This window comes from Phalaenopsis equestris, unplaced genomic scaffold (assembly GCF_001263595.1).
Source record: "Phalaenopsis equestris unplaced genomic scaffold, ASM126359v1 Scaffold000002, whole genome shotgun sequence".
In the NCBI taxonomy this organism is placed as follows: domain Eukaryota; kingdom Viridiplantae; phylum Streptophyta; class Magnoliopsida; order Asparagales; family Orchidaceae; genus Phalaenopsis; species Phalaenopsis equestris.
In genome coordinates, this window is record NW_018164444.1 from 37,510,417 (window position 1) to 37,525,749 (window position 15,333).

The following is a 15,333-nucleotide window of genomic DNA, read 5'->3' on the forward strand; positions in this document are numbered from 1 at the left end:
AAGACAATCAAAAGAGAATTAACATTAATTTAAAGCTTGTTGGAACCCTCATTTATTCATTCAAAGGCAACAATGGACGCAATGGAGTTTAAGGAAAAGCGAACTTCATGAGACCAATTGTATGCAATGATGCTCATGGGCAAGGCATCATGGGGCCGACAACATGTGGTGAAACACAGTAGTTTGTGAGACTGATGTGAAGGAGAAGAAAAGTTCATGGGATCGACATCATAAGAGATTGAGTTTGTATGGAAGACATCATGAGATCCAAGATATGCGAAAGAGAAGAGTTCATCACAACACTTAAATGTGAGACGGGGCTTGCAAAAAAGGCATTACAAAAACAGTGGAATGTGAAGGAGAGGAGTTTTGGAGAACAATAGCATGCGGCAAAGCTCAAGCTAAAGGCATTGTACAACCAATGGCATATGAAGGATAAAAGAAGTTAAATGGAGTAGAGATGTGCATGAATTTCACTAGGAAGCCATTTCAAGATAGATGATGTATGAGAGATAAGAGGAATCCGTGGGAGCAGTGGTGTGTAATGGAGATCACTTGGGAAGGTATCGCAAAGACAACGCCGTGCGAAGTAAAGGAGTTCTCTTGACCAACTCAAAAATGATGCGAATGATATGCAATTTTACGTTAGAATGAATAGGTTTTATTTATGATAACTTTCATAAGCAATTTCCAAATACAAAAAACAAGTGTTCATTATAATGGATGTAAAGTTAGGTTTCCCTTATCAAATCAATTAATCCATATCTTATGCCACACTTTATGGCTTCGTAAGGTCTTACAACTGACTTAGAACTAGTTTGGAATATAGTTGAGTTAGCTTCAAACAAACTCAAAATATAAATAATACTATATTTTAAAATTGATCTCTCACTTTCTCTCTCACTCTCTCCCTCTATATGTGTGTGTGAGTTATTAACATGTTTAAAAAAGAAATTTACAACCTAATTTTATCCAAATTAGAGCCAAAATATGATTGGGTTGATTCAAACCAGTTTTAATCAAACAAGATAACTTACAATTAGGATGATTCTCACCCTATAGTTGCGTGAACGACAACACACTGCATTGCAATGACAGATTGTGTGATTGTTTCATGGTTTGATCTTGTATTAGCACAACAATAACTATGCACGTGCCAATGTAAAATTTGAACTTATTGAATGCAATAAACAAGCATATGCCACACTTTATGGCTTTGTAAGGTCTTACAGCTGACTTAGAACTAGTTTTGAATATAATTGAGTTAGCTTCAAACAAACTCAAAATATAAATAATACTATATTTTAAATTTAATCTCTCACTTTCTCTCTCACTCTCTCCCTCTATATGTGTGTGTGAGTTATTAACATGTTTAAAAAAGAAATTTACACCTAATTTTATCCAAATTAGAGCCAAAACATGATTGGGTTTATTCAAACCAGTTTTAATCAAACAAGATAACTTACAATTAAGATGATTCTCACCCTATAGTTACGTGAACGACAACACAATGCATTGCAATGACAGATTGTGTGATTGTTTAATGGTTTGATCTTGTATTAGCACAACAATAACCATGTACATGCCAATGTAAAATTGGAGCTTATTGAATGTAATAAACAAGCATGCAGACATGTGCAACAACACTACAAAATGTAAATGTTGGATCCAAGAACAAGATAACTTACAATTAGGATGATTCTCACCCTATAGTTGCGTGAACGACAACACAATGCATTGCAATGACAGATTGTGTGATTGTTTGATGGTTTCATCTTGTATTAGCGCAACAATAACCATGTACATGCCAATGTAAAATTGGAGCTTATTGAATGCAATAGACAAGTGTGCAGACATGTGCAACAACACTGCAAAATGTAAATGTTGGATCCAATTTTATAGATGCTAATGCTCGACGCTTAGATAGATTCCATAAAATAACAGCAAAAAAGTTAAGTTAAAAGAGGAAAATAAAATCAGCTAGAAGAAGAAAAAAAGATTTAGAGATTTCATAACTTCATACTAGGAGAAGTACAGTATTGCCTCTTGTTTCCTCAGAATAACTCATTTGACCAGGCATTTACAGTCTTTGGGTGATGTGATAGAGGCTTTATTTTGATCTAATTAAAAATATATTGTATATTCATTATAACAACATTAACACAATGCAAGAATATATGCATGCTTCATTGTTAAGTGATTGGGAGAAGTAGTCGACTCAAAAAATCGAGTTGCCACTTTTGATTTTGATTTTCTTATGACGCCCTAGCCAAGTGTTTTAGGGCAAGTGAGTGCCCAATAGAATTATGTTTGAAGAATGGATGATGAGTGTCATTTAAGCTTGGCCCCTTCAACTTGCATGGTTCAGTTCTTTTTGAAAAGGATTCCTTTGAAATAAGTGAACGTCCTTAAAACTTAAATCCTTTGATTCAGTCAAAATTTCTCTAAAAATAATCTCTCTAATTTGGGTGAAATGCTTCACTGACTTTAGAAGCTTTGGGCAAGTAAACTTGGGAGCCACTGCATCTCTGATTATTGGCTAGTTCACCAAGTCTCTTTTACATTTTCAAAAATTATATATTTGAATAAAATTTTAATTTTCTGATTCTCTTGCATTATAGAGAGTGGCTTGTAAAAAGAATAAGATAATAAGATCCTACTTTTATTTTTATAATCGTATTTATGGATTAGTGAAAGAAAGATAATCATAAATTTTATCTTATATTATTCTCAAGTTAGGAATAATCCTCTCATTTAATATTTTAATAGTGTGTTCATATGATCTCACAAAATGCTAGTAATCATAGACACTAATAAATATGGATGGGCACCATTGAGTTTCCCATTTATTTTAAGAGCAACTCCAAATTTGCTTTTGATGGTTGAATGACTTCCATATAGGATTATAAATACTACTAAATATGAATTATGCAAAAACAATCTTCACAAGTTGAGGTGAACTTTTCTGGATGATTAAAAGTTGAAGTTGAATTGAATTATAGAGAGTAGTAACAAAATGATATTGAAGGATAGTGCAAGCAGGGTAAATAATGATATTGAGGGATACTTTGCCAAGATGTTCATCAACTATACCACATCTAAAGTTCTCATAGCATGTCCAATTGCTTAACTTGGTGGTTTTGTTTTAAATAATATTTTTTTTTTAAAAAGAGTTATATAATGTAATATACTAGAATATTAAAACTTATATTATTTTTAATTTTACTTTTATATAGGACTAGAAAGTAAATTTATACTCTGAGTTATGAGGATGACTAATTTCCTTCATTAGAAAATTATCTCAAGGAGCATTATGTTAAACATTGCATCATTTTCCACTAATGTTCACTGTCCCGTTCTGAGCTCAACCATATGAGCGCACTAATGTCATTTTTTGTTTTAAATGTAAAAAAAGCACATTTATAATTAGTACATAAATAAATTTAATTTAAAAAAAAGAGTCCCAACCTAAGAAATATGATATATTTTAAATGAAGATCTTTTAAAAAAATTATTTTGATGAAACACTAATGATTGCTATAAGATGCCCTATGATGAACAAGTTAAATTTGGGAAAACAGTTGATCATATAATTTTTTTAAATGAAAACTACTATTTTAAGAATAGATATAAGGTCATGATTGATGTTTTGAATGTAATAAATTTTATCTCCATCAATATCCTAATTTGAGCAAAAATAAAATTTGGACATCATTATAAGCATTTTAAGTTTAATTGCATTAATGCCACCACTCTACATGTGACTTTAAGATGTCTTATCTTGCTTAAAATGAGTAGTAACAGAAATTGGATTTGTGTGTTGCCTAACAAAGAATATAACATATATTATATTACATAGATCATGGTTATATGATAGCGATGTAATTCACTATGGATCATATATCATCTATGTACTTAAGTTAATAATAATACTATCAAGCTTCTTCTATAAAATCATAAGCAAAATAGACAATATTTTCCTTTTAAAAATCTCTTTTGACATAATATATGTTACTTCATTAAAACAATTAGTAAATTACTATCACATACTTTATTAAAAAGGCCTCCCCTTACGACCGACCTCCTACTCAGATCCATATATAATAATTGGGTTTAAAAGATTGAGAAAATAATTTGTCTAGACTCCACATTGCACTTACTGCAAGTTTCTGAGTTCTCTTTAAAAACTCACATACATTCTATGATCTTCACTATATTATTAGACTTAATAATATGAGCTCAAATGAACCACCTCAAATATGTCATTGACCTCACCATTGTTCATAGTTTCCTAGCCTAATCCACCATAAATTTAATACAAAGAAACATGTAAAATGAAACTTTTCGGAGAATAACCTCCTAATATAAAGATTTTGGTAAGAAAGCTTTGGTACATGTGTTGCCCCCTACTCTTTTCACATTAAAAAAAAAGATGGATCATGAAGAAATGCATAGATAGTTGATAAATAAGATTATAATCCTGTGTTGATTCTTAATCCATAGTCTTGATGATAAGCTCAAACCTATTTGTAAACTACTCATATTCTTTAAAATCTATATTATAATTGGTTACTATTTAATTAAATTAGGCTAGGTAATGAACTGAATATTGCTTTTAAGATGCCTTTTGGTAAATAAGGATGGTTAGTTACACCATTTGGATTGACTAATTCTTCTAGTACCTTCATAAGATTTATGACAAAAAGTATTAAAACTACTTTTATAACAGGTTTAATGGTTGTTTTCATTAAAATTTTATTATAATTTAACCTTATTCTAGGATTGTTTTTTTTCTACATAGTGAAGTTATATTCATAAGTTTTATAGTTTCTACTAACAAACTCCACCACAAATTTTCTATGGACAAGTCATGCATTAAGTGTTCAACACCAAAATCTCTTATTATTATTAAGAATTCATGTCAGCTTCGAAGATGTTATGAATCAAATTAATAATTTAATGTTATGGTTCCTATCACAGACACCCATAGCGACGAAAATATTTTTATGGATAACAAATAGGACTAAATCATTTTGAGTAAATTAAGAACCTCATAACCTCTTCGCATGTCTATAGGTTGCCTAAGTTTTCTATGTCATTGAGAAGACTCTTGTCATGCCTTTGAACTAAACAATAAGTGAAGGACTCAGCCATGACTTGTGTAAAAGACTTAAATGAACAAAAAAAATCCAAATACTTATTAAAAGAATTCTATGTCATCAATAAATTGCTTAAATGATTGATGCACTATGTTTTATACAGTCATATTGCCTTATATTATGACCATCATGCCCATAATTAGATCACCACTAAAAAAATACTTACCCATAGGCTTGCAAAATAGGAAACATTTCTATAAGAAGGAAAACTAGATATTAAGAATGAAGTTATTAATTATATCCAATTTCACTTAAGCATGTCCTCTTTAGAATCATTGTTGACCTCGCTTTCGGTCGAGGTGCAGTTTTCCCCTCCTTAGTAGCCTAGGATCTAGTCATAGGACCTTTCTGTCGACTACTCCTAGAAAACTAGTGAAGGAGCCCTCCCCGTTAGCAATTTTGAACTTTTCTTCGCTCAACTTGACGTTCAATATATTAGTTTTGACCGCTATTGCTTAGCAGGTAAGGCTACTCCGAAGGAACTCAGAGAGTATTCCTATAGGACTGTCGGCCTTAGGATTGACTGTACTCGTTGATTTGGCGCCGCCGTCCTCTACACCGTCCTGTTTGATAGAACTCATACCGAAATTTTGATAGGATTCGAACCGCGACGCGTTTTGACCCGATCGACGACGAGTTTGCCCGGAAGACTCCGGATGACGAACGGACTGCGCTGATGCGTCCGGAACATCGACTTTGCCTAGGGGGAACGTTCGTTTCATTGCGACGACGTGCCTTTGGGAAAATACATATTTAAATGTTAATTATAATAATAAATAATATTTTATTATTATTATTATTTTAATTAATAACTTATATTAAAAATATTTAACCTAATTTCATTTTCCCCTCTCCCATTTATTCCTCTCGCGCTCGTGGACAACTACTTTTCACTTTTCAAAATTGATAAAAACAATAAAATTGATAAAAACAATTTTGATAAGAACAAACACACCTTTTTCTAAAACAAAAATACATTTTTCGCTACATACAAAATTGATACAGCCCACGTTTCGCATGTTTGAAACCTATGTGCATGTTGAAAACATAAATTTTAAATACATTTTAAAATTGATTGCCCACCTGTTGATCACCTGTTTAGGCTAAGGAATACCCTCCTGAGTTAGGTTCGATAGGACATTCTTCTAGTTGAGTGGCGGGCTTTATACATCCGGGTGACCGAATAGCCTTCGACGACCCTCGAATACTAATATATAGTTGAGCCTAGCCCCGACCCGAGTGCTTGCGGTCCCTCTCTTTTTGGAATTTTATTTCTTGGAATTTTTGGACAAAGCGCTCGTGGTCTCTTTTCGGGATTTTTCCGTGTTTTCTACAATTTTAATCGATTTGTTAATTCGTCGATTTCCTCGCATTTCTCTTGTCGTGAGTCTTTGACGATCTTTCTTGAGATTTTTGGACGATGTTTCTTTGTTTTCGTTTATATAAAGTATTTCAGCTTACTTTCTCAAGTTTTGTTGCTTGTACCTGTCACATCAATTACACCTAAGGAACAGCGGATCTCCCAGATATACAGGTTTGTTTTATGTTTGCAGCATGTTATTCTCTTATAATCACTTCCCTGCTGTACCTTTTACTTTTCTGTACATTGTATGTTGTACTGCTTTCTTTACTGCATACCCTACTGCTTGTCATGTGCTACATATTCTACTGTTATGCTATACACTATACAACTTCAACATGTTATCTATAAAAATATCTGAAGAACTACAGTCATAGGGCCGTTGGATTTGACATTATAACCTGACACCCTAAAAAACTTAAACTCGTCATGACAAGAGCTTGGAACTAGCGCGGTGGGCAGCACGACCATCTTCAACAGCAGAACATGTCTTCCCCAGCTAAACCATTCATTTCCTAAAAATTAAAACAACAATTCATAGGATTTCGAGGTTGTTCGCCTAGCGCAACATAAATCCTCAAACTTTTCATTATGCATTTGTATAGCTCTGTTGTACGATCTAAGCCCTAACTCGTTTTAGGATTCTGTGGTTGTCGTTCGTTACGACCTAAATCCTCACATCTTTCAGGCTATTTGTGTGATCATTTCACACGAATGTAAGCCTTAAATAAATAAAATTGGTGGGATAAAACACTTGAATATTTCTCCTCAAAACTGAAGCCAAACCATAGGGTAGACTGGGAAGTCATCGAGGATCTCCTCTGGATCTGTAGCATCCCCTAGTTCTTCCTCCTTTGGATTCTACAATAAATGTTTCAAGTTTGAATCATTCACCTTTTGCACACATCTTTGTCCGATTTCGTTGAAAAGTTTTATCCTTTTGACCTCCTTGAAGACAATTTTTCCTGATTTTTATCGAGAGTATTCTTAAGTGACTTCGGTCATTTAAGATGTAATTAACTATAGGGGCTTGCCCTTATAGGAAGTTTTTCTGAACCCAGCTTAAAATAAACCCTATTTAATTTTTCATATTAAATAGAGGAATTTGTCGGCAAATAAAATAGTTTCGCAGACCAAACGGGTGTCATATATTTCTTAGTTTATTTGATCGAGTCTCATCCTCAAGTCTTGTATTTATCCCTCGGGATAGATACAGGGTTTGAGGTAGAGTGCTCTTTCATTTAAACTGTGAAAAATATGGGGTCAGTTTGATTTTCATATTTTTCTAAACTTAAACTATATGTAAATTAAAGTGTCCTTTCGAAGCGGGCGACGGGATTTCGATTCCGGTGACCGACAGCTTCCTACGGGCAACTCCACCACACCTTTCAACTTTTTATCGCCGACAATCATATATTCTTATCCTTTCAAGTATGAAAGATTATTATTTTATGTCATTGATTTTATCCCTTTTTTAATGACCGCTTGAATAACTCAAGTGTGTTGATTGGGCGCTCTTTTTATTCTTCATGCAGATTTTTATCATAAAGCAAGGCTTTGCATTCTAAGATTATTTCATTGACTTTTTTGTATCACTAGGCCTCATTTTAGGGACTGAGACATTTTGAAAAAATAAGACAACTTAATTGATAGAATTAAAAATATATTTGCCTTTCTTAAAAGAAGAGCTGATAAATATGTCATCGGATATTTTCTCACTTGAAAAATTAGCATAACAAAAAGCTGACAAATATACTAATCTCTTGGTCTAATATTTACTATAAGAGAAACTCTCAATGGACTTCATATTAAGAATATCAAGAACTCTTATAGACCTGATAGTATTTTTGTTAATGTTTATAGGTTCTCCAAAATAATACTTCTTATATTGCTTAAAACCTAGTGATGAGAACAACTAGATTTATCATCAATAACTACTTTAGAGATGGATGACGATTTGTTTCATATTTTAAAAAAATTTATAAAAATTATTTGGGATACATTTACCCTTTTTTTTAACATTACACCACCAAATTGATAGTTGAATGGAAGTTTTAAATTTACCCTCAGGTAAATCACTAAAGTCTTTAGTGAATAACGTAATTCATTAAAGTCTTTAGTAAATAAGAGCACTATTCTTTTGAGCGACTTCTAAATACTTATGAGTTCACATATAGCAACACAATTTACAGAATCAATTAAAAAATTCCTTTTAACATTATAAATGGCTACAACCCAAATAAACCTATTAATCTATCAAATACTTCCACTCATTCTATTTTAGATGTTGTAATCACCATTTAATAAATTTTTTATGGTTTCTATGAATAAGTAAAACAATAAAACTAATTAAATAATAATAATATAAATGCAAATATAGTAAAGTTTAAATGCTTGCCTTAGGAATAAAATAAGATGATCATATCTTAAATTGAATCTTATCCCAAGTATTAATCTATTAAAAATAGTAAGTTTTCTGCCTGAATTTACATCCCATCAAAATTTCTAAAAATGTTTAACCAAATGCTTATCCCTGATAGCCTTATGATACGTACACAAGTCATATTTTTATTATTAAAATATTTTGACCTATGAGAGAATTCTTGTCCCTCATGATTTTTATGATAGCCAAATTATGTCAAAGTTTTGAGAAAAATAGGCTGAATTCTAAATAGGATCGATGCATTTTCCCTTTGCTTTCATTCCATTAAATAATAATCTTACAATTTATTTTAGGAACAAAATATTCTGCATAATCTATTTTAGGTAATCTAATAATACATATTCCTAATCAAATATTTAGCTAAAAGGGAAATAAATCATAATAAAAATATTGAAAATAATTTAAATAAGAAAGCTCCTAATTATAGAAAACTCCTAATTTAGCTGTCTGATTTCCGTCCTTTCAGATTGACATCGCCCCTCAAATTGATGCTGACTGATCAGGAAGCATCAATTTGCCAACAAAAAACTGATAACACTGTCGAGACCAAAAATCCTCAAGCAGTGAGTGTCGAAGCCGAAAGTGTCAAAGCCGAGAATGTCGAAGCCTAAAAGTGTCGAAGCCTAATATCTATGGTTTGCCGAAGCTGAAGCCATCGATCTAGGAAGGAGTGTCAAAGCTGAAGCTGAAGCTGATGAAGCAAAGCAGTCGAAGATGCCACAGAAGCAGTGATGCCTAGCGAAAGATGTCTAGCGAAGAAGATCTGAATCGGACGAATAATAATACAAACATAATAGCCCTTTTCAACCCAAGAATCCTTGTATTCCACAATGAATTGATTTTGCACTTCAGAATAAGTTCCATCTCTTGGCAAGCAGATCTATCTGACTGTCGATCAAGTTTGATATTCTTCAAGACATACTTCTTTTTTTCCACCTCGTTCCTCACGAGAAGAGTAAAGAACAACAAAAAGAAGAAACCAGACCAACGCCGCAACTCGAGGTGGCAAAAAGCTTAAAAGGAAAGCATGATTGGAGATCCCCTGATGGCGTTGTTGAGTTGCTGGGCTCCTCGCAATTCCATAAGATGAGTCCACCTCTTGTGAATATCAGCAGCTACTCAAACATATTCGGTACCTTCGCCAACGATTTCGGGTAGCAGAGGACCAGAGCTCTAAGGTCGGCGCGAGGGAGGAGAGCCGCAGCTAGGGCAGAGACGACGGTTGACGAGGAGAGTCGGAGCTAGGGCAGAGACGCAGGGACGAGAGGAGATCACGGCTATGCCCCTAAACGAGGAGATCGCAGGTTCACGAGGAGGGTCGCAGCTACGGCAGAGACGACGCGACGAAGTGGCGAAGTGGCGCGACAAGCTGAGTCGTCACTAGGGAAGTGCTGCACGATGGACTGCGCGGCTCATAAGGCAAAGTTTAATTGCAGCAGAGAGGATCGTCGGTGATCTGGGAAGATCACGCTATGGCAGAGGTGACGAGAAGACCGCGACTAGGGCAGAGGCGACAAGAAGATCGCGGCTAGGGCAGAGAAGCAGTGGGTTTCCTTCGACTCCACTGTGGATCGAAGATGTCGCAAACTAAGCAGACGAAGGAGGAAGATGTCGCAGAACTCAAAGAAGGAAACGAACGAGCGCTCCCGGTGAGCAGGCGAGGATCTTGGTAGCAGTCGAAGATGCCGACGAAAGATATTCTAGTGCTGAAGACTACGAAGGATTCATGCTGATTCAACGTCGCTCTGATACCATGTCGAAGTTTTGAGACAAATAGATTGAATTCTGAATAGGTTTGATGCATTTTCCCTTTGCTTTCATTCCATTAAATAATAATCTTACAATCTATTTTATGTACAAAATATTCTGCATAATCTATTTTACATAACCTAACAATAAATATTCCTAATCTAAATATTCGGCTAAAAGGGAAATAAATCAGAATAAAGATATTGGAAATAAGTTAAATAAGAAAGCTCCTAATTATAGAAAACTCCTAATTTAGCTGTCGGATTTTCGTCCTTCCTGATTGACAAATCACAAGAAACATAACTTGCATCTTGCAACTTTTGCATACTCTTATAATTCTTGAATGCTCATAACATCGTTTAGATAAATTCTCTCTCTATAATAAAATGCATCACTTAAATTTTTTGTTAAATAAATAAATTAACCCCTTTCTTGATGCACTTGGATGACAAATGTAACTCTAAATAATTGGATGATTAAATGTACTTTATCTTATTAGAGAAAAGTTCATTCAATGTTTGAAGCAATCGATGCAGCACAAACATAAAGGCAAAAGTCAATGTCAAAAATTAATGCATTATATCAAGATTTAGGTTAATATAAAGCCATGAATGATCTCTATTCTGTCCAAATCTGATGATAAATAATAAAGAAGCTTGATTTATAGTCTTTTGATGTGCAGTTCGGCCCCACCAATCAAGCATAAAAAAAATTTAAGAGATTGCTTGATTTTAGGATCATTTGAGCGGACTTACTTGATTTAGTTGAATTTTTTTACTTATATAAGTTTTAAATTTTATATTATTTATCTCTTAAAAAAATCATAAATTCATATAATAGTTGTTCATTTAATCTAAATGCTTTCTAAATTTGTTGAAACAAGCCTATTAATATGATTTAACTTTATCTTTTGAATTTATAGAATAAAAATTATATTTTGCTACTAATAAATTCTTACAAATGGTGGTTATGTTGGCTGCTCTACCATTTGATGAATTTTTAAGGAAAATCTTCAAGGAATTTAATGAACCCTAAATTATATGTTCTCTTTTCTATTCATCTCTCTTAATATAATCCATTTTTTCTCATACTAGGCTTGGCCAACCCTAGAGTATGGACACTCTCAACTCCAAGATGTCTCCAATTTTATAAAACTAGTAAAGCTTCAACCATACCACTTATCAAGTTTCCAGTATCTTATCACCTTATGAACTCCAATGTACCCTAGCTAAAAGCCGATATATAAAAATAATTTCGAAATTTGTGCAATTAGATTAAAAAAAGTAATTGTTAACAGCCAATTTAAAACTTATTAAAATATCAACATTAATACCCAAACATCAAAAACTTTTATCTGGAGATCCAAGCCACACTCAAAAGTGTTACGAACAAATTAGAAAAGTCAAAAGATGCCACACACATTTTGTGTAGCCATAGAACCATCTATTTAGCAAGGAAATATACAAACCACTCAAGTACCACTAAATATAGTTTGCAAGAACTTTAAGCATCACAAGTCGTTAAAAAGAAAGAAAAATAAAATCTGTTGATGTGTTTACAAAATTGCTACCACTAAAAGTTTGAGGCTTTGAAAATCCCTAATAAAACTTTATGAATGATGATATTGAGGTCGAAGACAAAAACCTCTATCAATATTCAAATTTATAACATGAGATTTATTTGATGCACTGCTTTAATGAAGATTAGATAAGTATTTGATCTGTAATAGTGGATGTATGTGGATCTAAACAAACTTTGTAATCATGTGTCATGTGTTTGATTTCTTTATTTTATTTGATTTTTGTTCAAAATTTCCAATAATATAAGCATTTATTAGGAAAAAATAATTGAAAATGAAGAAATATTTGCTATACTGAATTTATTTTTTTAAGAAGAATAAAGATGGAGTTGGATTTCTATACCTTCAGCACTTAAGAATATAAAGAAAACGACATATGTCCATAGTGGAAGGCTGCATTGACCAAATCAAAAGATTTTAATATATGGGTGAGAATAATGAAGGTCGGAACATTGTATTAGCTGTTGGTAGAATTTACCTGATGGTCACTACCGCCTTGAAGTCATTATCAAATGTTCTTCGTAGAAACTTATGAAAGTTGTAAGCAGTATTTGTGCCAAGGTGCGCCTATCACAAACAAAATATGTTAGTATGAAATGGAGTGCAAACATTACTCTCAAGTCCAAAAGATTTTAAAAAATTAGAGAAAATGCAATGTATATGTAATTGGAATTTGTGTTTGATTTGCATACAATCAGAAAATATTTTGACTTACTAAGGATTATTTGGAATCACTTTTATTTTTATTTAAAAAATTGGAATTATCAATTTTTTATTACTTTTATATTTTAAGAAAAATTGAATTAATATTTAAATAAATAACCAAAACTACTTATGTGTGTTTTGAATGTTTTTCATAGTTGTTGTCGCCATCATCGCCGTCATTGGTTGCAACCACCAGCATCTGCCATCACCTCCACCACCAAAAGAAGCCACCAAATTTTGTAAAGCACAAAACAAATTTTATTTCATGTTGAAGTATAAACAAACACAACAACAACAAAGCCTTAATCCCACTACGTGGAGTCGGCTACATGAATCATTTTTCTCCATTGCGTCCTATTTAGTATCATATTTTCATTTAGTTCTAATAAATTAAGATCATTTTCTATACAATAAGCCCAAGTCTTCCTAGGTCTACCTCTTTCTTTCTTAACATAAGTCGAATCTAAAACATATACTCTCCTAATCGAATCATCAGATGGTCGACGCTTAATGTGATCAAACCATCTAAGACGACTTTCTCTAATTTTGTCTGTCACATGAGCTACACCAACCCTATCACGGATATATTCATTTTGCATTTTGTCTTCAAGTGTAAAGCCACCCATCCACCTAATCATTCTCATCTCGGAAACACTTAACTTAGTATTATGCTTCTCTTTTAAAAGCCAACATTCAGCGTCATAAAGCATTGCAGGTCTTATAAAATTTTCCTTTCAGTCTAAGCAATACTTTTCTATCACACAAAATGCCCAAAGCATTCCTCCACTTCAACCAACCTACTTGAATTCTACTATTAACATCCCCATCTATATCACCATCGCTTTGAACAACAAACCCGAGATATCTAAATTATTGACACCTTTTAACAATTTGATCACCCAAAGTTACACTTCTGTCACTAGAGCTATTATTAATAAAATTACATTCCATGTATTCAGTTTTAGTTCTACTCAAATGAAAACCTTTAGACTCCAATGTAGACCTCCATAAATCAAGTTTTTCTTGGGCATTTTCTCGTCTTATCCACGAGAAGGATATCATCAGCAGAAAGCATACACCAAGGTACATCTTCTTATAAATGTCCAGTAAGACCATCCATAACTAAAGCAAAAAGATATGGGCTTAAAGCCGATCCCTGATGTAATCCAACAAAAAAAGGAAAATAATTGGTCAATCCTCCTTCAGCTCGAACACAAGTAATAGCTCTAGTATATATATCTTTAACGACTTGAATGTAAGTCATATCAACACCTTCCTTCTCAAGAAATCTCCAAAGAATATCTCTTGGAATCTTATCGTAAGCTTTTTTTAAACCAATAAAAATCTAATGCAATAAAAAATAAAAATCTAATGTAGATTCTCCTTATTATCTTTGAACTTTTCCATCAAGCTTCTCAATAAATGTATAGCTTCCATAGTGTAGACCTATATAGTAGACCTCCCCGACAAATCCAAATAGATTATGAGAAATCTTTATAATAAGTCTTAACCTATGTTCAATTACCCTCTCCCATAATTTTAAAGTATGACACATCAACTTAATTCCTTTATAATTTGCACACTCTTATGCAACCCCTTTATTCGTAAAAATGGGAACCAAAATACTTTTCCTCCACTCCTCGGGCATTTTTTTAGTTTTTAAAATAATATTAAAGAGTTTAGTAAGTCAATAAACTCCCAAATCTCCAAAACATTTCCATACTTCAATTGGGATATCTTCAGATCCTACAGACTTTTCACCCTTGGTTTTCTTTAAAGCTTCCTCAACTTTTTTTTACTAATGCGACGGTAAAAATTAAATGTTGTATTATTATTAGTGATATTAAGATCATTAAGGTCGATCATATTTTCAAAAACTTCATTAAGAAGTTTATCAAAATAACTCACCCACCTATGTTGAATATTTTTTTCTAAGAAAATCACTTTTTGATTTTCATCTTTAATACACTTTACTTGTGTTAAATCTTTAGATTTTCTTTTCTCTTTGTTTGGCTAGTTTATATATATAATTTTCACCTCTTTAATATCTAATCTATTATAAAGATTATTAAAAGCAGAATTTTTAGTGTCACATATTGTTCTTTTAGACTCCCTACGGGTCGTTTGATATTTTTCTCAGTTCTCTAAGCTGTTACATTTAAACCAATTTTTATAACATAATTTTTTATATTTTATCTTTTCTTCCACATTATTATTCCACCAACAACTATTTTTATTTAAGGAAATTTTTCTTTTGATTCTCTAAGTACATCTTTTGCTACTTGTTTAATAGTGTTTGTTACATTATCCCACAAAGCATTTGCTTCATCATAAACTC

The 15,333-nt window shown here is 32.7% G+C and overlaps 1 protein-coding gene across 4 annotated transcripts in view; it reads right to left on the reverse strand.

Annotated features, from left to right (window-relative positions):
* Positions 1–15,333, reverse strand: part of LOC110017826 (MLO-like protein 12) — a 64,021-nt gene that overhangs the window by 33,967 nt on the left and 14,721 nt on the right. For all 4 annotated transcript variants that reach the window (XM_020714945.1, XM_020714944.1, XM_020714943.1 and 1 more), the window contains 2 exons: positions 12,769–12,857; positions 12,634–12,683 (listed from right to left, as the gene is read on the reverse strand). In XM_020714945.1, coding sequence (XP_020570604.1) covers positions 12,634–12,683; positions 12,769–12,857 — 139 coding nt within the window. The remainder of the gene's footprint in view (positions 1–12,633; positions 12,684–12,768; positions 12,858–15,333) is intronic.